The sequence below is a fragment of the Podarcis gaigeae genome (assembly GCF_964106915.1).
Source record: "Podarcis gaigeae genome assembly, chromosome: 14".
Taxonomy (NCBI): domain Eukaryota; kingdom Metazoa; phylum Chordata; class Lepidosauria; order Squamata; family Lacertidae; genus Podarcis; species Podarcis gaigeae.
The window spans coordinates 40388041-40414752 of NC_139690.1; the positions used below are offsets into that span (position 1 = coordinate 40388041).

At 45.9% G+C, this 26712-nt stretch overlaps 1 protein-coding gene across 1 annotated transcript; it reads right to left on the reverse strand.

Moving 5' to 3' along the window:
• Positions 1 to 549: 549 nt before the first annotated feature.
• Positions 550 to 18998, reverse strand: GPR139 (G protein-coupled receptor 139). The gene is made up of 2 exons (XM_083711758.1): positions 18562 to 18998; positions 550 to 3051 (listed from the first exon to the last, which is right to left on the reverse strand). The coding sequence occupies exons 1-2, from the start codon at positions 18665 to 18667 to the stop codon at positions 2117 to 2119; spliced, it is 1041 nt and encodes a 346-aa protein (XP_083567884.1). The 5' UTR covers positions 18668 to 18998; the 3' UTR covers positions 550 to 2116.
• Positions 18999 to 26712: the final 7714 nt, after the last annotated feature.

The following is a 26712-nucleotide window of genomic DNA, read 5'->3' on the forward strand; positions in this document are numbered from 1 at the left end:
GAGTCACCCTCCTTTGGTCTCATATGAAGATATCAGGCAACTGCCTCGATTCTACACTTTGACCGCATGTGCAAATTTTCATGGTTCTCTCCTGGAAATGGGCCCTTCATATAATTACAAGCTACAGTTTATGTGCATTTGTTTTCATGCCACAAATCTATACACCCCGCTTGTGTAATGCTCTCCTCAGAGAGGTTTGCCTGGCGCCTTCATTACATATCTTTAGGCGCCAGGCAATAACATTCCTCTTTGACCAGGCCTTTGGCTAATTAAACAATCAATGGCCTTTTAAACTGTGTTTGTGTGTTTGTTTGTTATTGTTTATGTTTGTTATTATGTGAATGCATTGTTTTATTTTTAGATTGAAAACCACCCTGAGATCTTCAGATGAAGGGCGGTATTGAATAATAATTATAATAATAATTTATTATTTATACCCCGCCCATCTGGCTGGGCTTCCCCAGCCACTCTGGGCGGCTTCCAACAAAACATTAAAATACAATAATTCATCATATATTAAACGCTTCCCTAAATTCAGTTAATTAATAATAATAATAATAATAATAATAATAATAATACACCTTTGCAAAAAGGTTGCAAATACATCCTTTCTTTATAGCTGCCGATTGGCAATGTGGACTCTGCATATCACACAGCCCCCAGCAATGCTCTTCCACAACTCTTTGTCATGGGATTCATATTCCTGTTCCTGAAAGCAACAGACGGAAGAACTGGGCTAGCAATGAACAAGGTGATTGAGACATGTGAGGAAACAATGCAGTCCAGTGTGCGGAGGTTTGCTGAAATCCCACACCTACGACGGTGCTTAGCACACCAGGAGTTACATTCCCCGTACTATACGGCCAGAGTTAACTGACCAACGCAGTTATTCAGCAGCAAGCCGTGAAGTACAATATCCCCTCAACCGTTTCCCAAACGTCTCAGAAACTCTGGTGTCATTTGTCATATGCTTTTGAAGCTGGGCTTCTGAAGGACTTGCTTATTTAAAAATGTTCTAACCATACTGCTGAAAGAATGTGATTCTTTCTTGGTCATTGTTACGCTATGAGGTCTCTTGGATGTTACTTCTGAACCCCTTTTAGCGGGAGGGAGAGGTAACTCTGAAAGATGAATGATTTAATTCTGGAGCGCATAAAAAAACAAAAAGCACCCCATTCTCCATACATTCATGGTGTTGTTGTTGTTTTTTCAAATGTGTACAAATAACCATTAGGAGCCCGCTCAAGAAAGTCTTGTTGTCTTCTCGGGCTTCTGTGAGATTTATTGTCTCCATATAGATCACAAAATAATTCAGCATCACCCAGGGATCAAAGCACCTAGTGAGCTTCAATATGGAATTTTCAAAAAAGGTTCTTTTAAAAAAAGATGCTCAAATATGTTATTTTTGTTCTCTGCTCAAGAAATCCCTTCCCTGCTCTTGGCACAATGTGCTCAACCATTCCGTGACACACAGCACTCATAGTGAAAAGGATAAGTTACAGCTCTCATGTTGCCTTGTGGGCCACAGGATGGCTTCTTCCAGTTCTGGGTCATTCCTCCAGAGAACCTAAAAAGACACACTGAGCCACCATACAAATCAATACTTTGCAGATGGATCGCTTCTTGTCTTCAACATTGGAATAATCCATGTGGTAGGACTCCATGACAATTTGTAAACAAAAAAATAACCAAGCGAGGGCAGATAATGTAAATAACCCCATCAAATATATATTTATATATGTATATATATAGAGAGAAAATGTTCAGTACAGGTGTATGCTTGGTTAAAACATAAGTTCATTCAGGTACACTTCACAGTGGCTTATTATCACCAACAATGTTCCATGGCATCAGTGCTCAGACATCTAATTGCCACTTCTGAAAGCCTCTTTTTTCAAGGCCCTGTAGGAGATGTAGCCTGCTTCGCTGCCTCTTTCTGTCTCCCCGATATCAAAGGCTCCTGTTAACAGTTCTAGCCAACTCTCCTGACTCTGGGAGAGAAATTAAATCCAACAGCCACTCTTAGCAGTGACCATTGCTCCTCCGGCAGTTGCAGCCCATTGACGTAACCACTTGAAAAGAACTTTCCTCCGCTGGGAAACCTTTTGGGTGATGATCATGGCGATATCTTTATAGGCTTTCCATTCTTATCGTATTGGTAAACCAACATTTTGATACAGTGGGAGTTGGCTGGAGATATCCAGGGACTGCTAGTTATGGAAAAGTTATGGTTTGTGTAGAATTGGACAGGTTGCTTCTGGCACTTAAAGAAAGCCTTGAGCGTTGTGGCTGCCATTGTGCGGAAGCGCTTGCTGATGAAACAGTACAGGAAAAAATTGATGGCCGTGTTCAGGAGCGCCAGCATGTTGGCAACATCTGAGACAATGTGGACTGACCAGCTGTTGTGTATTGGCGAGACGTAAAGGTGATAGAGGATCATGATAATCCTGGGCGCCCAAAGGATGGCGAAAATGGAGGTGATGGTAAACAAGATGGCGGTGGTTTTCCCAGTGGAATAGCCTCTCAGGCGGAAATTGCACTTCTGGCGAAGCTTGCACACGATGATGGAATTTAAGATGAAGAAGATGGAGCAGGGCACCAAGTAGACCGTGAAGCAATGGATCCAGATGAGGATGTGATGGACCAGTGTGCTTGTGTAGTCTTCTTTCCAAATATTGGGCCACCAGTAGTAAGGGATGCTGGTCAGAAAGCAAATGATATAAACGCTGACAATGACTTTCCGAGTGCGGGCTGGGTAAGAAACCGTGTGATACTTGAGAGGGTGGCAGACAGCAATGTAGCGGTCAATGGTCAGTGGCACAGTAATCCAAATGGACGTGTGGATGGACGAAAATTCCAAGACCTCGATTATTTTGTCCAGGACCTCTGGCATTTGCTTTTTCAAGATGAAATCTTCCAATAAAAAGTCAACAAAGACAATGAAGAAGAGCACCAGCAGGTCAGCGGCTGCCAGAGCCAAAAGGTAATTGTAGGAGGACTTCTGCCTGCGTGCCACCAGCTGGGACAAAATGATGACGGTCAAAATGTTAGCTGAAGGGAGGGAGAGAGATAGGAGAGTTTTGTTAGCTTTACAGGAGAAATGGAGGCTGGTCCAATGGAACTGATAGGGTTCTGCCCGCCCCCCCAGTCTGCCCTCAGCCCCCACCTGCCTGCCCATGAGTCCTTTTCCAAGCAGAGCTTGGCATCCCTAATTTCAGGGATGGGGTCTGATGTAAAGAGATTTGGAATAAAACATGGACGGAGGAAACGGGTGCCCTCCAGATGTTGCTGAACATCATCTTTGATCATGCTGGCAGGGGCTGATGGGAGTTGTAGTCCAACAACAATGGGAGGGCCACAGGTTTCCTAATCTCAGTGTTGGAAGATGAGGAGATGTGTTTCATGGATCCAGGACACGGTCCTTCAGAACACGCTCTTTAATTGAGCCCTGATTTACCGTAATTCCATCCTCCCCGCAAAACGTGCTGGCTCAGCCTCATGCAAAGCTCTATCCACCCACACTTGCCGAAGCCCATTTAATTAGTGCATGAACAAAAGCACAGAGGTTTGGTTTACCAACAGCGCACGCTGCCAAGTATTGACATTTTTATATGTGTACAGCAATTAGTACTTCTGCGGAGCTAAATGCGCCACATTTAATGTTAAACTCCAGATCGTGCTGATTGGCCTTGAAAAGGCAATCAAGAATAATTAGGAGGATTCCTCTGAATAAGAAGCAAGGGAAATGATGGAAGCAACAGAAATGATGTCCTTATCCTTATATGCACCTTCTAGTGAAAGCTTGAATGCATATTATTTGCCACTTATGGCCTGACATTTACCGCTCTTCCTCTTAGATTTCTAAATGCCGCTTTAAGCTTCATTTCCCAGAAATATAGTCCATAATATATTTTGGATAGTTGTTTCTCCATCAGTCTGCATGTCTCTATGCATTTGGATGCCTCTTGAGATGTTCCCAAGATGGAGCTTGCTTTCTGCTGCTCCAGAGGGTAGGAGGTGAACCAATAGAGTCAATTTACAAGAAAGGAGATTCCAATTAAACATTAGTAAGAACTTTCTGATGGCAAGAGCTGTTCAGCGGTGGAACAGACTCCCTCAGAAGGTGGTGGACTCTCCTTCATTGGAGGTTTTTGAACAGAGGTTGGTGGCCCTCTCTCCAGGATGCTTTAGCTGTGATTCCTGCACTGTAAGGGGTTGGACTACATGACCCTTGGTGTATCTTACAACTCTCCACTTCTACAATTCCACCGTTAAGCTTCTTGCTCACTGTTACATCAGAAGCAGCTCCTACTCAGCTTTGAAAATGGGTTTTTGGTGCTTAAATGGATTGTGAGATACAGTGGTAACTCAGGTTACAGACACTTCAGGTTATGTGTTTTCGGGTTGCGCACCACGTCGAACCCAGAAATACCAGAACAGGTTACTTCCGGGTTTTGGTGCTCACGCATGCGCAGAAACACTAAATTGTGCTTTGTGCATGTGCAGAAGTGCCGAATTGCGATCCGTGTGTGCACAGACGCGGCGCTGTGGGTTGAGAATGCTGCGGGTTGCAAACGTGCCTCCTGCATGGATCACGTTCGCAACCTGAGGTTCCACTGTAATTTGCCAATAAAAAGCTGCATGTCTTGGTAGTTGAGCACCATCGCTTTGCTAAAGGAAATCCTTTCGATTGCTGCTCATAATCCGTCTCTCAACACTCAAGCTAACACATTTGTTGCATTAATAGCTCACCTTTTTCTGCAAACCCAAGGTGGTACACCTGCTTCTCCCCCTCCTCATTTAACCCCCCACAACAACCCAGTGAGGTAGGTTAGGCTGAGAGGCAGTGACTGGATCAAGGTCACCAGTGAACATCATGGCCAAGTTGGGATTTGAACCCTGGTCTGCCACTCTAACCACTACACCACACTGACTCCACACTGCTGAAATTGTGTGGTGTTTTTTTCATGACTGTGCTTGGTGAATTGTGGTTGTTTTTGTGTGTGTGTTGGTTATTGTTAAGGTTGGCGGTAAGTTTTAAACTGTGCTTTTTTGTTTCATTAAAGTGTGTTACATTTGCCACTTGGTGAGAAAAGTCTTCTGAAAAGCTAGATAAACATCTATAAAACAAATAGATAAAACAAATAAGCTCAGAGACTTGTCATTAAGATAAGGGAGAGATAAGGCTCGCTAGAATCCAGGGCATAAGCTTCTTGCACTAACTCTTCTGCATTAGGTCTGGAGATCCATTTTAGCTCAATCCAGGTCCACAGACACTATAAAAGAAAACATTTTTTAAAATAAAACAATACAGTCACAATATATTCATTTTTAGATGTGTCTTATTGGCGATTCTGATATAGCTGGCTTTCTAGTTTGCCACGGGTTTCTTTAACTATTGAAGAAGCCAACAAAAAGCAAGCAAGTAAATCAGTATATAGAACCACAAAGTTAATATACCAACTCTGTGCTCAGCATACTACTGGATCTCCTGTCTCAGCCAAACCTGACAATGGACTGCTCTGACCTTGCCTCTTGCCTGACACTTGCTGCAAACTCCACTAACTTGGGCCCTGACCCTCACCTGCAGGAGACAATTTCGGGATAGGTGGGCAAGTAGTCTAACCTGGGGCAAAGATGCCTCTTACGTTCCATCAAAGAAAGTTGTGTAAACCCTAATTGTCTAACCTGGAACAAGGCAGCCTCTTATATTTCTGTCTCTGACATCACCTTGCCAACAAAGGTCCATATAGTGAAAGCTATGGTTTTCACAGTAGTGATGTATGGAAGTGAGAGCTGGACCATAAAGAAGGCTGATTGCCGAAGAATTGATGCTTTTGAATTGTGGTGCTGGAGGAGACTCTTGAGAGTCCCATGGACTGCAAGAAGATCAAACCTCTCCATTCTGAAGGAAATCAGCACTGAGTGCTCACTGGAAGGACAGATTGTGAAGCTGAGGCTCCAATACTTTTGGCCACCTAATGAGAAGAGAAGAATCCCTGGAAAAGACCCTGATGTTGGGAAAGATGGAGGGCACAAGGAGAAGGGGACGACAGAGGATGAGATGGTTGGACAGTGTTCTCGAAGCTACCAGCATGAGTTTGACCAAACTGCGGGAGGCAGTGGAAGACAGGAGTGCCTGGCGTGCTCTGGTCCATGGAGTCACGAAGAGTCGGACATGACTAAACGACTAAACAACAACATGAATTTAGTGAGATCCCTAGGCAAAGATGGCTGTTTATCCCGTTGTCCCAAGAAGTCTGTGATCTTTTGTGATCCTTTCTGAGGCATCAATCCTCACCAAGCAAAGTAAGCCCATGTTTTCAGAATGGGTGCTGCCTGCCAGAGGCAAATGTCAGTGTGACTCTCTTGAAATACCACAGATTTCAGGTATGAGCTATTGCCTGGTCTTGTTCTCCTCACTCTGCAATCGAGTGTGTGATGCATGCCCTCTAAGGATGAACACAGGCAGACTGCTGGCAGCTAGCCGTCAGTTTCCTCCACTCATCAAAAGGAACAGAGAGCACTCCTTAGTTGCATTTTTGTTCTGCAAATGGAAATGATGCACCTTTCTCCCACCAATCATGTGCAGGTAGTAAGTGGCAAGTCTGAGATGCACAAGAGCTGCCTGTTTCCTATTGTCTGAGTGAAGAAGAAGAGTGCCTGGAGACCGTTGGTATTTTGCAAGAGGAATTCAAGTGCATGTTGGAAAGTTAGGTCTGTGCAATTAAAGCGGGTCAAACCAGGCTTGTCACCCTAGCACAACAAATCCCCTTTGAGAACAAGCCAATGGACCTTTTTGCAGATAGGGAAATGCATTGAGAAGTGTGGGGTGAAAGATGCACATATGCCCGACAAACAAATCAGAATGTATTTTCAATAAAGGATAAAGTCTACAGAGGCCATCACAGTTTAAGGAGGATGTTGACAAGCAGGAACGTCTGCAGAGGAGGGTGAACGAGATGATCAAGGGTCTGGAAACCAAGCTTTATGAGGAATGGTTGAAGGAGCTGGGTATGTTTACCCTGGAAAAGAGGAGAACTGGGAGGAGATATGATAGCTATCTTCAAATATCTAAAAGGTTTTCACATGGAAGACAGAGCAAGTTTGTTTTCTGCTGCTCTGGAGGATGGGACCTGAACCAGTGGCTCCGAAGGACAAGAAAGGAGATTCCGACTAAATGTTAGGAATTGCTTTCTGGTGGTAAGAGCTGTTCAACAGTGGTTAGATGCAGCAATGTGTCAGTTTTGGTTTCTCTCAGTTTCTCACTTTCCCAATGAATCCATGTATTTAGACAGACCATCAGGGCAGCTAACTATTTGAAGTTAATTGCTAGGGCTTCATGTAGAATTGCTTTCACAGAACAAAGCCCTAGTGTTATGCCCTCTGCCTTTCTTGATGGCTGCTATAAGAAATTACTCTGTGTTCTGCAAAACAGCAATAGAGGAGTATATTACCCGGTGTTCTTTTTCTAAAGCTCTCCATGAAGAAAAAAAATCTGTCTGAGTGTAGCCACAATAAGAATTGTGTTACACCAAGTGAGTTCATGTGGGGTTTTTGTTTGTTTGTTTGCTGTAAAACCATGTTACTTTGTGTGTTTCTCTGTTTGTGTTGGCAGTCAGGAAATTAAGAGCCAGATTTGTGGTTCAATTCTGTACGGTTGTTATTGTTGTTATGCCTTATAGCTAAACAATTAAAATTACTACTACAACATTTTCCCAATATTAAATCCAGCTCTTCCACATCAGTTTGCATTTTTTTCTTTAAAAAAGCAAGCCCCCATGAAAATTCATCAGCATTTAAAGCAAATATTTCTCCTCATATACGCAGTTTTTGTATGTCATTTTGCCTAATTGATACATACTTTTGCGAAGCAATCTCCCCTAATATATTGCATTTTTAAAGTGCATATAAGCATATATATGCATACTTAACCCAAGCACATACCATTTTTTGACAGCTCAGTGAGAGATTTGCATTGCAAAATCCCAAGAAGTGTGAATTCTGGAGGACTGGGGTGTTTTGAGTTTACATATTGCCAGGGCAAGTTAGGAAGGTTCACCTTTAAAGGTGAACTGAACTGAATTTCTCCTCTGCCCTCACCTCCCTGGAAGCTTTGTGCAAGCAAATCAGGATAAATGCTCAATAAGCAGGCCATCTAGAACTGTGATACTCAAAGTCCTGGCCTGCAGACCAGTGCTGGTCCACAGGCCATTGGGTGCTAGTCTGCAGCAACTCCACCACAGCCCAGTTTGGGTGGGACAATTCAGGGACCAAATGTAGCACCAGTTCCTGGCACACTGGTAATATTTTTTTTGCCCTCAGATAGTTTGAGAAGCACTGTTCTAGCGGAGTCCTAGCTTCATTCTCTGTTGCAGCTTGAGCATCTCATACAAAAGAGGGGAGGGAATTACCCAGCGCTTTTGTTGTTAATTGATGAGCTTGCCATGCGGATATATAGCAGTGCCCGAGGCAAGGGAAGGAAAAAGTTGGCTGCCAAACAACTGACTCATCCAACCTGTCCTCCATCCCTGATCCAAGTCCCGAGGTCATCTTTCCTTTCCCAAGTTGGATCACAATCCATCACTGTTTGCAGCAAAACCTTGCACCAAACAATGCCTTTTAGAACATGTGTGGGGGGGGGAGTGTTTGTGTGCAATCTATGTAGGTTCTGTTAATCAGATAGACCTGCAATAGGGGGAAAAAAAATCAGCTATGCTGCTAACCATTCCTTCTGTTTCCAATGCCCAAGCATGGAAGCTAAAGGTCACTAAAGCACCTAAAGCACAAGAGGCAGGGATGAACTGATTTGGGGGAACCTCAGTTTTGGCAGACATGCAATTTTATTTCAAGGAGGGAAATGCTTAAAGTAGGAAAATTCTAAAACAACCCAGTGAAGACCATTGAAGTTCCCAGAGACAGCAAGCCCTCCATATGTGCTACTGCACTCAGATCCTACTCATGAGCTTTCAATAGACACTATGAGAACACAATGCTGGACTCTATGGACCTTTGGCCTGATCCATTAGGCTCTTCTAATGTTCTTACCTCATCCAGGGATGTGGCCCTCCAGCAACCAACATGGCCAGTGGCCAGATTATGTAAACTGTAGACAAAGGATGTCTGGCAGGCCAAAGGATCGATATCAACTACCTGCTCAATGCAGGGATGTTGGAACAACAGCATCCCAGAAGCTGCCCCATCTCTGCTTAAATACCTCCAGCAAAGAAGAGCCCACCACCTCCTTAGGCAGTCCATACCACCGTTGAACAGTTCTTACAGTTAGGAACCTCCTGCTAATGTTTAGCCAAAGTCTTCTCCTTGCAGCCCCCACCTGTTGGCTCTAATCCTGCACTCTGAGCAACACAGAGGTGCATGGAGAAGAAGTCTACTTCCTCCATGTGACAGCCTTTCAGATATTTGAAGGCATCTGGTGTCTCCCCTTAAGCCTTCTCTTCTCCAGGTTCAACAAACCCATCTCATTTGAACGATCTTCATGGGGATTACTTCCCACGAGCACATTCTGTCCATCCATGTGCTGCTACCATGCAGTGCGAGGAATCCAGGCATGCCTGTTGGACATAAGACTTCTTCAAGGTTGTTATTACTGTGCAAAATGGCTGTACATCCAATATCATGTGCCGCGCTCATTTCAGCTCTGACCTTGGCTTAGCAAAACAATCAGCGGGCACCTCCTTGCAGAAACTCAAAGCTCGAGACCACAGGCTACTTCCAAGTTGTGCCCAATGTGCTGCTGTTTCCCTGCTGCCTGAAATTAAACAGCATCTGCCGCTACAGCTCTTCCACCCCCTGGAAATTGTATTTTAAAACAGTGGCAGCTTAGCAGACACTCTTGCCAGACTCATGGTATTGACCAGGGCTAAGTGTCTTTAATGCATACTCCTTCCTGCCACCTGCTACTTTTTTAACCTCCCTCCGAGCCATTTTTATGGATCTTTTACCCTTGCAACAAAAATAGACACTATCTCACTTTAACCACATAAGCCGTCATTTGTCCCTCTTTCTGAGCCTCAGAGCATTATCATTTGGCACAATTTTCACAAGCCCTGCTTGATGTGAAGGAATAATAAATTGCTTTTCAATATCTGTCAGTCCTGCAACCCAAGGCTTCTGCTCTTCTCTGACAGGCAGAAATTCATCAGGCAAAGCTTTCCCCATCACTGACCTCCATTCTGGCTGCCACACAGAGAAAGCAGACAGAGAGAAACATTAGCATCCTCTCTCTTTCATCTCCTATATACTGGCGGTAAACTCATTATCCAAGTGCCTATATACCGCCACATTCACACCATACATTCAAAGGATGATGGCACCACTTTAAACAGTCATGGATTCCTCCAAGGAATTCTGGGAACTGTAGTTTGTTTAAAACATGAGAAGAGCCCTGGTGGATCTGGCTAATGGCCCATTCAGTCCAGCATCCTGTTCTCACAGGAGCCAACCACAAGCAGGAGCCGAGCACAAGAACTCTCTCGTTTCTTGAGGTTTCTAGCAACTGGCATTCAGAAGCATTACTGCCTCTGATGAACATAGTCATCATGGCTAGTAGTCATTGTCCTCCATATATTTGTCTAATCTCTCTATACAGTGGTACCTCAGGTTACATACACTTCAGGTTACATATGCTTGAGGTTGCATACGCTTCAAGTTACAGACTCCACTAACCCAGAAATAGTGCTTCAGGTTAAGAACTTTGCTTCAGGATGAGAAGAGAAATTGTGCTCTGGCGGTGCGGCAGCAGCAGGAGGCCCCATTAGCTAAAGTGGTGCTTCAGGTTAAGAACAGTTTCAGGTTAAGTACGGACCTCCGGAACGAATTAAGGTACCACTGTATTTGTCTTACTTGGAGATGCTAGGGATTGAGTTTGGGGCTTTTGGCATGCATGGGAGATGTTCTACCGCTGAGCTACGGCCCCTTTCATACAGTGAGACAACCTCCAAATGCACATTGAAATCTACGTCCGAGATTTCCAGCTTCCCAATTTAAGGGTGGTGGAGAGAGGCTTTGGCTGTTGCTGTGTGTGACTGGAAGCCAGAAGCCTTTCGCCGATGCAGATCACCCAGCAATTTACTAGCCGGACCAGATCTACCATCTGCCCACCCCTGCCTTAGATAAATGTCCTGTTCCCCAGCACATCTGCACAAACCCTCCCTGCCAATAACTCAGCAGCTCAAGCCGTCCTTGTCTTATCGCAAGTCTGAAATGAAACCCTCACATTTCTTCCATGCTCAGCATACTGTACATGTACAGCCGTGGAGGCTAGCAATGGAAACCCTGTCCTCAGATGACATTCCCGAATCGAGGCTGTGGAAGTGCATGCAGCAAAGGCACCGGCGTTGTTGTGTGTGGGATCCTTGTGGTCTCTTTTGATCACTTCGTTAGCCGTGCCCTTGCTCCTAATTGAATGAATTCAGCCTCTGCAGAAATACAGGCCACCCATGTTGTCCAAAGAAAGGGAGCATGTGTGTTTGTGTGTACATGTGTATCACACAGAGAGATACTTGCACACCCCTTCTGACTCTAGCCCATGAGAGCTTAAAGGTAAAGGTAAAGGGACCCCTGACCATTAGGTCCAGTCGTAGCCGACTCTGGGGTTGTGGCGCTCATCTCACTTTATTGGCCGAGGGAGCTAGCGTTCAGCTTCCGGGTCATGTGGCCAGCATGACAAAGCCGCTTCTGGTGAACCAGAGCAGCGCACGGAAACGCCGTTTACCTTCCCGCTGGAGCGGTACCTATTTATCTACATGCTTTCAAACTGCTAGGTTGGCAGGAGCAGGGACCGAGCAACGGGAGCTCACCCCATCGCGGGGATTCGAACCGCCGACCTTCTGATCAGCAAGTCCTAGGCTCTGTGGTTTAACCCACAGCGCCAACCATGTCTTAAGCCACAATAAAGCTGCTGTTCCTTCAGAAGAACCACCTAGCCGATATTTGCCATGGTAAGAAACAAAGGGGGAATTCTTCAGCCATTTCCCCCAAGCCTTACTAGAGTGGGAGGTCTGTAGCTCAGTGCCAGGGCGTCTGCCTTGTATTCTGAAGGTCCCAGATTTAATTCGTGGCATCTCCAGATAGGGCTGGGAATGCATTTTGCCTGAAACCCTCCTGTAGAGTTGCAGTGCAGACTGGTCCATTGGGGAAAACAGGGAACTGCCCCACAAACCGCAGCCAGCTCTACTTGTCTGTCTTCTCACCTGCAACCATTCCAGCAGGTGGTTGTTGCTGTCAGCTTCCTTCTCCTTAGTCCTTAGTTTTGCTGCTGCAGAATTCAGCAGAGAGGAGTATGGGGATAACACTAGAATTTGCTGGCTCAATCTATCATTGGCTCTGGCTCCCCCTCCTGTTTGGGCTCCCTGCCTTTCGCCCTGCCAGCCCCAGTGGGCACCAGCCACCACTGCCATGTTAGATGGACACAATGGCCAGCCTCAATATAAGGCAGTTTCCTATGTTCCTTGTCACCCAGCTCTTTTCAGGAAGATACAGATGGTGTGTCTGATTGCTTTCTATTAACTTCCTGCGCTCAGCTTCTTAAGGTGGACTCGATCAATTCTGTCAACAGCTACCCTGGCTCCTGTGTGAGAGGAGACCCAAGAGGCAGACCTAACCCTCCCCTTTTGTAGGAGGTTCCCCTTCCCTGCCCCCAGCCTCAGATACTGAAGAAAAAAGATGCTCTATTATAGCCAGAGCGAATCTGCTAGGTGGACATATCCATTCTGCTTTCCTCTCCCCCTCTAGGAACATTTCATCTGAATTCTTGGCATACAATTCCAGATGGGAAAGGAGGGAGGTGGAGAGAGAGGGAGGGAGACAGGGAAGGAGGGAGAGAGAGGGAGAGGGGGCATACTTAATATTTCAGTGTATATACGCAGAGTAACAACGGCATGATTAACTACTCAGCAATGCAGAATTTGCAATGCCGGCTTCCAAAATGAGCAATTGCAGCTTAAGAGCCAATAAAGTATTGTTTGCAACAGCAGCGCTTCTACATTGAGCGAAGGATTTGTAAGTCAGTAAGCAGAGCCGTCATCCTTGCATTTCAATGATATGCTGTTAGGCATGGGCGAGCATCTCCTATATATCTTTATCTATTAATCCTTGACAAATAAAGATGATGCAAACGACACGGTGCTTCCAAAGCCTTGCTTGCCCAGCCAGATCAATATGCAGCAGATATTCTTTCTATAATGAATGGTGTTTTAAAAACACATCATTCAGCTACTCTGGAAGGTTTGGCTGCGCTTGACATAATGAAATCCTCTCCAGATCCACAAAACAGGCAGAGAACAAGAGGTCACCTTGATGATCTTGAAAACCCACCAGCAGTGCAGCTAGCTAATTGTAAACTCTGGATTTAATGGTCCTGTAAGTGTGTCTGTGAAGGGGGGGAGGCACTTTAGAGAGTGTATATCATTTCTGAGAGGGAGTTGTTAATTAAGCCTCCTCAAAATCTTCAGGACTTGGTCTAGCTGCTAAGGTTGGCTGTCTAGTCCGCTTCAGTTGCAGCGGAAGCAGCTGTTAGAGTGTCTGTGCTCTGGTGTTTGTCTACTGGCTGATGTGGTCCATTGCTAGGAATCCCCCCCAACCCCCCCCAGTTAACAATGCCCCTCCTGTTTGCAAAGGTCCCTCAAGGTCACCTCCCTTCCACTGGGTATCTCTAGACCAGTTTAACCTTTAGGGACCAATTTCTTAATCTCTTACCATATATTTGCATGGTGGTCATGCTCCTGTTGTGACCCACCTTGGATCAGGTCCTGACCCAACCTGACTAGTGGAACCTGCAACAAAATGTTGCAGCTTGGAGTCCTCCTGGCCATTGCTCAAGCCAGGCAGCCATGCTCCCTCCCACAATACTCCCTTTCCTGCCCATTTTTTTTTACCTGCACCCCAAATAGTCAGCATTCTGTGGTCACCAGGGAAGGGTGTAGCTCAGTGGTGGAGCATCTGCTTGGCATGAAGAAGGTCTTAGGTTCAATCCCCAGCTCCTCCATGGAGGGGCTGGGAGCCTCTGCTGCTGAAACCCTGCCAGTCAGTGTAGCCTGTAGTTAGCTAGGTGAAACTGTCTTCTGACTCAATATAAGGCGGCTGTATTCCTATAAAAACATGCCTGTCAGTTGGGAATGGGTGAATCTGTCTGTTCTGGTTTCTCTCAGTGCCCCATTTCCCCAATCTTAACATCATCATCATCATCATTTCGCCACCCTTCACTCTAAGGTCCCAGGGTGGGTTACAACATCGGAACACAACATTAAAAATAGTTTACAACAACTTAAAGGTAAAGGTAAAGGGACCCCTGACCATTAGGTCCAGTCATGGACAACTCTGGGGTTGCAGCACTCATCTCGCTTTATTGGCTGAGGGAGCCGGCGTACAGCTTCCAGGTCATGTGGCCAGCATGACTAAGCCGCTTCTGGCGAACCAGAGCAGCACACGGAAATGCTGTTTACCTTCCCGCCGGAGTGGTACCTATTTATCTACTTGCACTTTGACGTGCTTTCGAACTGCTAGGTGGGCAGTAGCAGGGACCGAGCAACAGGAGCTCACCCCGTCCCAGGGATTTGAACCGCCGACCTTCTGATCAGCAAGCTCTAGGCTCTGTGGTTTAGACATCACAGATATTAGCTGAGTTCCACATCATTCTCTGAATCCCCTCGGCGGTGGGAGAGAAAGTCCTTGTGAAAATTTATCAGCATTTCAGTATGGATTTCTGCCTAATACACGCATTTTTACATGTTATTTTCATGACTGTGTTGAAAGTTGGATACTTTATCTCAGTGGGTGCATGTTTTGTACACATTACTTGGCAGGAGAACCGCGCTGCAAAAATTAAGAGAAGAACAGGTTTCGAAGGATGGCTGCATTTAGCTTCTTTCACTGTTTCAGAAAGTGTGAGTTTGGGAGGTTAGCCTTTAAATAAGCTCTTTCCTATCCTACCTCCCCTGGGAGCTGCATACCCTGAGGGAAGGCAGAAGAAAGGAACACAGGGCCATGAAGCATACATCCCATCATCTCCCCCTTGGCACAAGAGGATTCTGTCAGTCTTTGTTTTATATCAGGTATTTGCTCTCATCTTCAAGCTGCAAACCGCTTTGGGTGCTTTGGCTGGAAGGCAGTATGTCAATCCAATAACAAACAAACAAACAAACAAACAAACAAACAAACAAACAAACTTCTCCCCCATTCCCCACTTGACAGACCCAACTCAAAAGGATCCAACTGTTGTCTGGTGTGTGTACTCTAAAGTAGGAACCTCATAATCCTGCTACAATCTCACAAAGCTTTCAAAAGGTTGGGTCCCAAATATCTGAAAGGCCATTTCCATCCCTTCTGATCTTCTCAGGTGTTAAGAGGGGGTCTCTTTTGGTAGTTCTGCCACCCTCAGGGAAGGGTGGTCTAGGAGAGGACATTTTTCTGTGGCAGCTCCTATACTGTGGAATTCCTTCCTTATGGAGATGTGTTGGGAAAGCATTGTACAGCTTTCCCAACACACACACCTCCTTATCTTAGCCTCTGACAGTCGACGAGTTTTGATTTGTGGGATCCCACTTCTCTTGTCAAATTCATACCACCCTGTTCCATTTGGAAAACTTTTGCCTCCTCCATTATCATAATGGTTTTATCTGTTTTTTATAACTGCGTATTGCTTCATTGTTGTAAGCTGCTCTGGGATTTTATGGCGAAGAGTGGTTAAGAAGTCTTACTAAAAAGCAAAATCAAAATCCAGAACAACTCATTTAGGCTGCAATCCTATATCTGCTTACCTGAGAGTAAGCCTAATTGAACTCAATTGGACTGGACATAGAATCATAGTCGGATCATCTGGTCCAACCTCCTGAAATGCAGGACTCTTTTGCCCAATATGGGGCTCAAACCCACAAGCCTTAGATTATGAGTCCCATGCTCAACCAACTGAGCTATCATGTATAGGATTGTGCTCTTAATGTTACTTAATTGAATTGGAGGACAGGGTTGGGAGGGAAAGTATGATGTACATAATAAAAGAAAAGGGCATCCCCCATATGGGAAGCTCTTTCACGGCAAGTATGCAGTGATTTTAAGGAATCACTATTTTTTTCTTTCAGAAGGAAGACATTCTGCATTTTGCAACCCCCATGAAATGTCTGGAAGTTTACTGGTTGAGTTATAACTCTGAAGCTGGTTTATGCAGGTTAACTGTATGAATTTTAGCTTCTGCGGCTGTTGAATTGCACTTTTTACCAGCATGGTTTTTTGTTTTTTGTTTTTTTAAAAGCAGACCACCAGATCTTATTAAAATGATCTGGTTATAAAATCCACAGGGGTGGCAAATGGATGATGTGATTTTTCTGAAGCTCTAAATCCTATTTTGTCCACAATCTGAGTGGAGAGGCAGCACAGAGGAGTGGCTAAAGGGCTGGACTTGCCCTGAAGAGGCTTGCAAGTGGAATTCTATCCATATCTGACTGGGAAGTAAAACCCATGGAGTTGAATAGGACTTACCTCCCAGGAAAGTGTGTAGATAGGATTGCAGCCTTGGGCTCTAATCTCCCCTCTGCAACAAAACACACTGAGTGACCTTGGGCCGGCCACTCTTCACTTTTAACCGACCTCACAGGGTTGTTGTGAGAATGAAAAGGGGGAAGCTTATCAAGGAGCTTGCTGAGTGATGTGGCTGAAATGTTTTGCCAGTTTTCCATAGTGGCTCATTTTCACACTGAACACCTCTGTCCTAACAAGGCTAATTCTCTCTAGAGCATTAATCCACTTGGTTTACTTAAGAAATGAAAACCTCTAAGTGCAATTGGCCAGGGAGGAAGCTGGGTGTGGTTATTCAGTAGAGAGGAAGTTCTTCTGCCAAAACTTAAAAGCACCCTGTGTATATATATATATATTCCTTCTTGCTGTTTATTATTTATTTTATTTATTAAATTTATATACTGCCCTTAATTTGAGGCTCACAGGGCAGTTTGCAGTAGAATAAGCCATTTCACTACAATTTCACACATACAAGACCTTAACCCTGGGATTCTAAGGCTTCAAAGCCCCTGCGGTTGTGCTCAGAGAAGACTTCGCTCTCTAAAGAATTATCAGTTACAGATAGGTAGCCGTGTTGGTCTGCCATAGTCAGAACAAAATAAAAAAATTCCTTCCAGTAGCACCTTAAAGACCAACTAAGTTGGTTCTTGGTATGAGCTTTCGTGTTCATGAGCTTGGTATGAGCTTTCGGGTATCTTGATATGAGCTTTCGTGTGTATGAGCTTGGTATGAGCTTTCGGGTATCTGAAGAAGTGTGCATGCACACGAAAGCTCATACCAAGAACTAACTTAGTTGGTCTTTAAGGTGCTACTGGAAGGAATTTTTTTATTTTGTTCTAAAGCATTATCTTAATGGTTCACAAGTAATGAGGCTCACCTGCAAAGGTTGTCTTGGAGGTCTGCATTTCTAATTTATACAGGTATTATGAGCAGTATTATCGTTCTCTCCCCCTTACCCCATATTTCCCTTGCATCTGCCAAGCAATTTTTTTTTAAAAAAAACCCCAACAACTGTCTCTGGCAGACGGAGTTGATGCATTTGAACCGTGAGCCAGAAAAGTGTTCTCTCAAAGCAGTCATTGCTGTGTCAGCACCACGGACAGCTCATTTGTTGGGAGGCAAAAACAGCATGCCAGGAAACCTGTAAGCACGCACAGGCTGTAGTTGTGGGCGAGATCTGCCCCCATTGACTTATGCGAATCACTCTGTATAAAAGTGTGCTGCAAGCCACCTTAGTCTTGTCGGGACATGGTTTGGAAGACATTGGATGAGGACGGGGAGTTCTTAGCAAAAGAAGGACTAGACAAATTCACGGAGGTAACGAGCCTATCAATGGCTATAAAGTCACGACGGTGGCTAAACAAAACCTCCAGCTTCAGGGGAAGTCTATCACTGAACACCAGTTGCTGGGGGGTTAACAGCAAGAAAGGGCTGCTTCTTTGATGCCCTGCTTCCCAGAGACATCTGGTTGGCCACTGTTCAAAGCAGGAGGCTGGACCAGTTTGCCTTTTGATCGGAGGCAGGATGAAGCACTTACCTATAAGACTTGCTAGACCCCAACTTTGTAGAGTTAACACACCTCACCTGCCCCAGACTCTCCTTTTTCTCTCCCACTCCATCCTACCTTGTCTGTCTGTTGTTGGCTCCCCAGTGGGGGTTTACTGAGGGGTCTCCCCAAGTCTCAGCCCTGGCACCTATACTTGAACCCCAGCAGAGTCCTTCTTCATGGAAACCAGCCACGGTGTCCTCTGCACAGGGACTGTGACCTCTCCCCCCAAAAAACCTTTTTTGCAGACCACCTCCTGGCCCCCTGCCCCACACATCCTTAAAGAGTCACCATAGTTGTTGTGGGGTTGGGTAGAGGAAAGCCATTGGTCACGGAGGAACTTAAAGCCAGGCGCCAAGTTTTGATGGGCTGCCATCGAATCGCTCCTTCTCTAGAGTGGTCCAGGGAGCGTCCTGGGGCTTGGACCAGCCTCCCCGCTCCCCGCCCCGATCTCTTTCCTTCTCCCTCATTAAGTGATGCCTTACCTGGTAGCCCCAGGCAAAGAAGCAAGCTGTAGTAGACGACAGGTATGTATCCTAAGCCACAGCCGTGCAGAGAGCCATTGTGCATGTGGATGTAATCTTGCTCCATTGGACGTGCACCTCCCGGGTCCCCTCGCAGCGCTCAGGAAGGATGGAGGGCAGAATCAGCCTCCCAGACCCAACGCTCTGCATCCCAGCATCAGCCGCGGGAGAGAGCCGGCAGCAGCACCTGTCGCGGGGAAGACGCTGGGCAGTCTCTCCGCCAGTCGCTGGAGGAGGGAGCAGCAGCAGCGGCGACGGCAGCACATGGTCTTCCTAGCCGGTGTAAGGGGAGGGTAGAGGAGGAGGAGAAGGAGGAGGGATCTTCTTTTTTCCTGCAGCTGCTTGTCGCGCAAAGGGTTAAGGCGCTTATCATTAGTTTCCCCAGGCAGCGCAATGCTGGCTGGCGCTGCCCACCTTCGAATTACAGACAGATAAACACACACACACACACACACACACACGTCTTCCCGGCCTGTCCTCGGGGTCCTAAGGACCACCCATTCCAGGCAGTCTCTTTGGAAGGGTGGAAGCGTTGGTGCTTCTCATCCCCGCCATGGAATCGTGGAATTGGACTTCACCCCCCAAAAGGCCACCTAGTTCAACTCCCCTGCAATGCAGGGAACCACAACTGACAGATGACCATCCAACTTCTGCTTAAAAAGCTCCAATGAAGGAGACGTCACCGCCTTCCACTACTAAGAGCAACTGCCCCCTGATCTACCTTCCTTCGTTCCTTCCTTGATAGCCCCCTCAGCTACTGTTTCTAGAAGGAAGGAAGCAGAAGTCAGATCTAGCAAATCAAAAAGGGTCTTCAATTTGCATGTTTTGTTGTTGTTAAAGGAGTGAGGCAGCAGGGAGGCGGCTGTAGGGCAAGGTGCCAATCGAACACTACTGGCAATGCACCCACAGCAGGCTGGCGTCTGGGCCGCCCCTCCCCTCCTTCTCATCTTCCTTGTAAGTGGCCGGAAGGCACCCACCAGGAAGCTAATGCTGTGGCTCTCCATCCCCAGCTGAGGCACTTCTGTCCCGGAGAGTAGCTGCCAGTCAGTGTAGACAGTATTGAGTATTGAGCTAGACAAGGGTAAGGTGGCTTCTCATGTTCCACACTGTCTCCTTTGTGGTCTTTGCTATCGATTTACAAAGGAATCGGCTCTAGGCTTATACCAAACCAGAATATTTGTTCACCTAACCCAGTTGCCTCTTCACTGACTGGCAGCAGCTGCCCAAGATCTAAGGCACATAATGGGGACACAAGGAACTGAATCTGCAACCTGGCATTCTACCCTGATCTGTGAACTAGTCCTATCAAATACATTGGGGGGAGAGGAGCCCATGTATGGCAATAAACTGAACACAATGATCAAAGCAGAGAGGTCATTTTTCAAAAGGGAAAGGAAAACTTTTAACTTACTGTGCTCCCTGTGAGTTATGGGCATCTTCCCTAACTCTTGGGAGGAAATTTCTCGTTCCATCTCAGCCGAGTGGAGTTGCTCATATTTCAGCAGTGAAATATGCTGGAGCCAAAGAGCGGGGAGAATTAAGGACCTGTTCCCCTTTTCATATTTTTTTTTTTTGGGGGGGGCGACCCACTGGGATGTTGCCAGATTAATCGCCTCATCCTCAGCCCACTTTGAATCATAACCTTGAAAGGTGGTAAATCCTTAAACAGGCCTTTTGCTTGTGTAGTTTTAGAATCATCAGTGTTGTGGACAGCAGTGGCTCATTAAACAAGTTTTTTGTTTGGTATTTTGGGGGTGGAATTTCTCCCTTTGGTGATGATTATTATGATGATACAACAACAACAACAACAACAACATACTGCCCATCTGACCGGGTTGCGTCAGCCACTCTGGATGCCTCCCAACAAAATATTGAAAACACAGTAAAACATTAACCATTAAAAACTTCCTTGAACAGCAGCAGCGGGAGGGGAAAGTTTGTATATGGTGACATCAGGACCTGCCTGCTACATTGCTGACTTTCACATAGGAACCCTCCTTTAAAAAATAGGTACTGTATCTCCTTGAAACCCCCAAGTTTGGCCTTAAGGTTCTGGAACAGACCTGATGCTGGAAGTGGTGAAGGGGTGTGGTAAAGGAAGGTTGTATGTCCTTAGATCTGACTTTCCCATGGGTTTGCGGTAGAGTTGTGCAACATCTGTGCTTGGGTGATCCGTCACCGTAATCTCAAGGGTGGAGAATCCCAAGCATGGAGGCCAAATGTGACTCTGCAGATCTCTCTCTCTCACCCATCCTTGGATCAGTGGCATGTGGTCAGTGGACCAGGGGGGCTAGGTTAGTCCCTTAAACGTTCACAGTAAATTAGAGTAGTAAAGTATTAAAGCCTGGTGCCTCCTTCCCAAAGCCCAGGAAGCTTCTACCCAGCTTAGGGAGAGAGGCATGATGCTCTGACAGTGTCCAAGAGCCTTCCTTCTCAAAGCCCGCCCAGCTTTGGGAAGGAGGCAGGAGGGCTTCAGCATACTGTCAGAGGCCCGGCCCCTCCTTCCCAAAGCCCAGGAAGCTTCTGCTTAGCTCAGGGAGGCGCGATGCCCACGTTTGACACGCACACAATGTCACCCTCCCAATCGCCCTCACAAGCTGGAGCCTCTGGACCCAACTGTTCCCCTATGAAATATTTCCCCACAAGGCCTTCCTCAGGCCACACCCTTCCCAGTCCTTCTGCACACTGTTCCTGGGTGGAATGCGTCCTTGAAATGTTATAACGCTTCTTCCTTGCCTGGATAGATAACAACAACAACAACAACAACAACAAATTATTATTATTATTTCTACCCCGCCCATCTGGCTGAGTCTCCCCAGCCACTCTGGGTGGCTTCCAACAAAGATTAAAAATACATTAAAATGTCACACATTTAAAACTTCCCTGAACAGGGCTGCCTTCAGATGTCTTCTGAATGTCAGGTAGATGTCTCTTTGACATCTGATGGGAGGGTGCCACTACCGAGAAGGCCCTCTGCCTGGTTCCCTGTAGCTTTGCTTCTTGCAGTGAGGGAACCGCCAGAAGGCCCTTGGCGCTGGACCTCAGTGCCCGGGAAGAACGATGGGGGTGGAGACGCTCCTTCAGGTATACTGGGCTGAGGCCGTTTAGGGCTTTAAAGGTCAACACCAACACTTTGAATTGTGTTCGGAAACGTACTGGGAGCCAATGTAGGTCTTTCAAGACTGGTGTTATGTGTGTGTAGGAACCTCCAATTTATACTGCACAGAGGTAAGAGTTTCCTCCGTGGCTCTGCCCACTTTTGCCCCTGTCTCCACCCATCCCTGGCATCCCTCCTGTCCCCAAGAACGTTTTCCACAAGGTAATGTCAGAGGTGGATTTAGTGGGTTGTGCTGGGTGTGGAGGGCAGGGGATGCCATAAATATGACTTAGAACGGAGTGTGAGAGGCAAGCGGTGCTGAATTCTGGCATTGCACAGGGGGCAGCTGAAATTTGAGGCCTCAACGCCCACCACTGGCAATGTGGCCCCTGGACTGAGAAAAAGCTTTCCCCCTTCCCTTTCATCTAGCATTCCCTTGGTTTCGGCTAAAAGTGGTTTGCAACAAGTCTTGAGTAGACTCTTGCATGCTCCCTGTGAATCACTAAATCCAGAGGGCAACCTGGTCGGAAGGCTGTCTCGTTTTTGTCACACTGGTGTGAGCCATTTAAACATCCCTGCTCTCAAAAGATTGCGAGGTGAAGTCAAGGAACCCACAGAGAGCGGCATGTCTCATTTAGCCACTGAAAAGAGAAGAGGTGGTTCCTGTCCGGATAATAGATCAGAAGGATACAACAAAGCATGACTCACTGTTCTAATACAAACGAGCTTTATCAACAAAAGAATTGCACATTAATTTCTCGGGCCTGGAGAGCCTCTCACCAGAGGCTACAGCAGCCTAAGAAACAACCTGCACATTCAGAAAGATCAGGTGGTATATCCTTCCTTTGCAGTGGTGCAAAGATATGGGCAGTGGTACCCATTGGGGCTGGAGGGGGAGAAGATGGAGAAGCCAACCGGAGGCAGAGGCAGAGCCAATGACAGACAGAGCCAGAGCCAATGGCAGCCACTGTTCATTGTTTCCAGTTTTGTCCCCATCCTTCTCTTTGCTGCTGAGTTCTGCAAGTGGTGGGACTGAGGTTGGTGGGTCGGTGCCCCAGTTGCCCTAACGGTCCAGCCTCCCTTGCTTCCTGGGTCTATACCAATATGCAGGTGTCCAAAATATAGCCAGTTTTGAAAGCTGCGGGAGCAAATTCTGGCATCACTCCCGGCCCAAGCAGCTGATGCAAGGATTTTGAACTAGGCATTTGTAGCTTTGAATTGTCTTCTTGCTTTTTTAAAAAATCCTGATCTTAAATATTATTAGGTGTCTTGGGGATCCTGAATAGAAAAGCAGCATATAAGAGTGGCAGATCAAGCAGCTTTTAAAGGCACAGGCACAATGCAGGTTGTTTTTGCCCAATCAGTTGGCAACCTAAATCTCAGCACAAAACTCAAATTACCCCTTCTTGGTCTCTTCCCGCAACAGGTAACTACTTCTCTAACAGTGGCTCAGTAGTGGATTTTGCATGCAAAGGTTCCAGTTCTCAGCATGTCTAAATGAGGATGGGAAAGATCTGCCAGCCAGTGAAAGTCACAGGGTAGCCAATATGCTGCCCTTGAAATGATGCTGCAATACAGCTCCCATCAGTCTTAGCCAGCCTGGCCAACAATGGTCAGGGATGATGGGAGATGATTTCTGGAGGACACAATGTGTCTAGTCCCTGGCATCTTTGGAATGGAAGAGACTCCTGTCTTGGAATCCCGGGAAACTGCTGCCAGTCAGTGTAGACAATACTGAGTTTGATGAACCAGTAATCTGACTCAGCATAAGACACCTTCCTGTGGTCCTAATACCCTAACTGAGTGAATGATTGTTAAAACACAAAAATTAACGCTACTTGGATAGCTGCTGCCAGCCAGAGCAGGCAGTACTGAACTGGGTGGACCAATGGTCTGACTCAGTCTAAGGCAGCTTCCTACATTCTCTGCTTGTGAACAGAGAAAACCCCTTCTCCACAATCTCCCTCCTTTCTCCACTGTAATTTCCCTCCTTGGGCTGTCACTGTAATTCCTCCTGGTTGGCACACACCCTCTGCAGAAGGGAACAGGAAGGCTCTGTTTGTGGAGGTTTTGTCTGTGCCCATTGACTTTAATAACATTAATTCAATTTACAGCTGCTGGAAAGCCTGCTCCAAACTTTCAACTTTGTGACATGTATTAAAACATGGAAGGACTGCATGTTGGTTCCAGATTTTTATTTTATTTTATTTTATAATACCCCCCCCCCAGCATATTAGTTAGAATTCATTCCATTTATTCAGTTTATATCCCACACTCCCTCCCAAAGGAAACATTTTTTTTTCTGAGAGTGGTTTTTAAGCACTCCCCCCCCCCCTTGGGCCTGTTTTCTTTCTTAAAATGAAATAATACAATTATCTACTTATTTATTTAATTTATGAATTGCTTCCTAGGAAGCACCTCGAAGCAATTTCACAATACCATAAAAACACACATAACCCCCCCCCCCCCGCAATACTAGTATGAAAGGGTTTGGAAGGTTGTGCTTGTAGACAAGCTAACAGAAGGGTCAGCAAACTTTTTCAGCAGGGGGCTGGTCCACTGTCCCTCAGACCTTGGGGGGGCAGACTATATTGGGGGGGGGGATAAACGAATTCCTATGCCCCACAAATAATCCAGAGATGCATTTTAAATAAAAGGACACATTCTACTCATGTAAAAACTCCAGGCAGGCCCCACAAATAACCCAGAGATGCATTTTAAATAAAAGCACACATTCTACTCATGTAAAAACACCAGGCAGGCCCCACAAATAACCCAGAGATGCATTTTAAATAAAAGGGCACATTCTACTCATGTAAAAACACGCTGATTCCCGGACCGTCCATGGGCCGGATTTAGAAGGTGATTGGACCGGATCCGGCCCCTGGGCCTTAGTTTGCCTACTCATGAGCTAACACAACATTGCAGAGCAGTCAGAGGTGAAATTACCAGATGTAAATTCTATGATTACTGCTCTTTCATTAATTATTCTTATTTATTAAATTTGTATACCGCCAGAAGAACATAGACCATCTTCTGTTCAGTTTATTTTTTGGGAGAGGAATTTTATCCTGAACTTTATCTCGATAGCCCCGGATTATCTTTATTTAGATATCATGCCACTGACTCTCTCCAAAGTTTAGAGATGATTTGTGTTCATATCACAAGTCTGCTGTTGCAATCGATCCTGTGTGACTGGCATTTATACACATATTTTCCCCAAAGGGTGTGATGAGGACGAATGGTTCACTTATGCATTTTATTTTTTGATATGATCTTTGGAATGTTTTATATCAGTTTGTTTGCTTTAAGGTTTCATATGGGGGGGGGGAAACCCTCTCCCTTCTTTGCCGATTCATACACAAGGTGATGTTGCTGGTGATGGGGGCAGCAATGATGTAATCTGCTCACAGCAAGGGTATGTGCTCCCGCAGCGTGAAGCTTTCCCTTCCGGAGGTGGAGGCAGTTCACAGCAGCCTTAAGAGAACTCATCCTTTAATTATATTTTTGGTATCACTTCTACAGGGTGTCCTGTCAATAAAGGATCAAACTGAATTAAGGGAAAGGATGCAAGAGTCAACTGCAGACCGAGCGAAGATGTGCCCAGGATTTCAGACGCCAGAAGCAAACATAAACAGTGACCTTTCGTCTGTGATTTCCATCAACTCTATGGGAGGGCAATTGGGTACATTTGTGCTATGATGAGGTGGGAATGGCAATGATGAGCATAAAGCCAACAAATGAGCTGCCAGGAAAGGCTGGGGAAATGGTTTCAACCTGAGGGCCATAGAGGTTCCTCACTGTGGCGTGATGGGAAGTTTTGCTTCTGCACATGACTCTGGCAAACCGCTCTATGCTGAAGCATTCCTTCTTCACCCACCCTAGAATGTTTAGTTCACATTGAGTTCATGAAACATCGTACCCTGACCTGTTCTTAATGCATGGTTGACCACATCTACGGAATGCGATAGTTATGTTCTTTTAAGTTTTGCTAGATCAATCACTAGTAATAGTTTAATAAGGAGGTTTTCATACCTGTCCAATTCTGTGTTCCCTTTCCCAACCTTTAATCTATTGATGATTAATGCCTATATGCAACCCTTGCACTGTATTTGTGTTAACCAATCAGCAACAAGCACATATGTGGCAATGCTGTAATATTCAATAAAAGGGACTCCCCAAGACATGCTCGAGAGATGCCTCCCATATGACACTTGTCATTCGCCTGTCGTTTATTTCAACTCAACAGTGGTGTTTGCCTCCTAGGTGGGTCATAAGGAAAGGGTTAAATGAGTGTGATGTTATTGGCCAGTGGGAACCCTAGGGGAGTTAGAGTGGGTGTTGTGTGGAAGTCAGTTGAGAGTTGGAAGTTGGAGAAGGAAGAGGGAAGATAAGTCTGTGGGTTGGTTGAGTTGTGTTGTGAGAGAGTGAGAGGAACTGTTAGGTGGAGTCAGATAGATAGTTGGGATAATCAGCTTGAAGTTGTTAGGAACATATAGGTCAGCAAAGAAACTAAGATTAAGAAACTGCCATGAAAAATTAACTGAAACCATAAGCTTGTTCATGCCTATAAAATAAACTTGATTATTTGTTAATGTTAACAACTGTCTGGACTCCGTGTGTACCCAAGAGAAACGGGTTGGTGGCAGCGGGAAAGCAATCAGTGGTGGCACAGGGATCAATAGACCGTCAAACGTCTGGGGACCCTGTGTGATCACCACACTCACAGCCTCCCAAGGGCTACTTGCCAGGGGTTTTCGGACCAGAGGAGGAGAAAGTGGTGAAAGGCAATGGATGCGACTCTGACCCCTGCACATGTGGGCAGATCCGCACCACACATTTATGTGGGATGTAATTCACTGGGAGCAGTCAAATACAACATTCCTTGTTTTCCGAGAGCGGACATGCAAGGGAATGTTTGGTCCAGCCAGTTGAAACTTCCTGTTCCTCCTGGCTGGAGCATCCTTCCTTTGCATGTGATAGAAGGTGGGCATGACCTAACCTGTCCAGGTAAC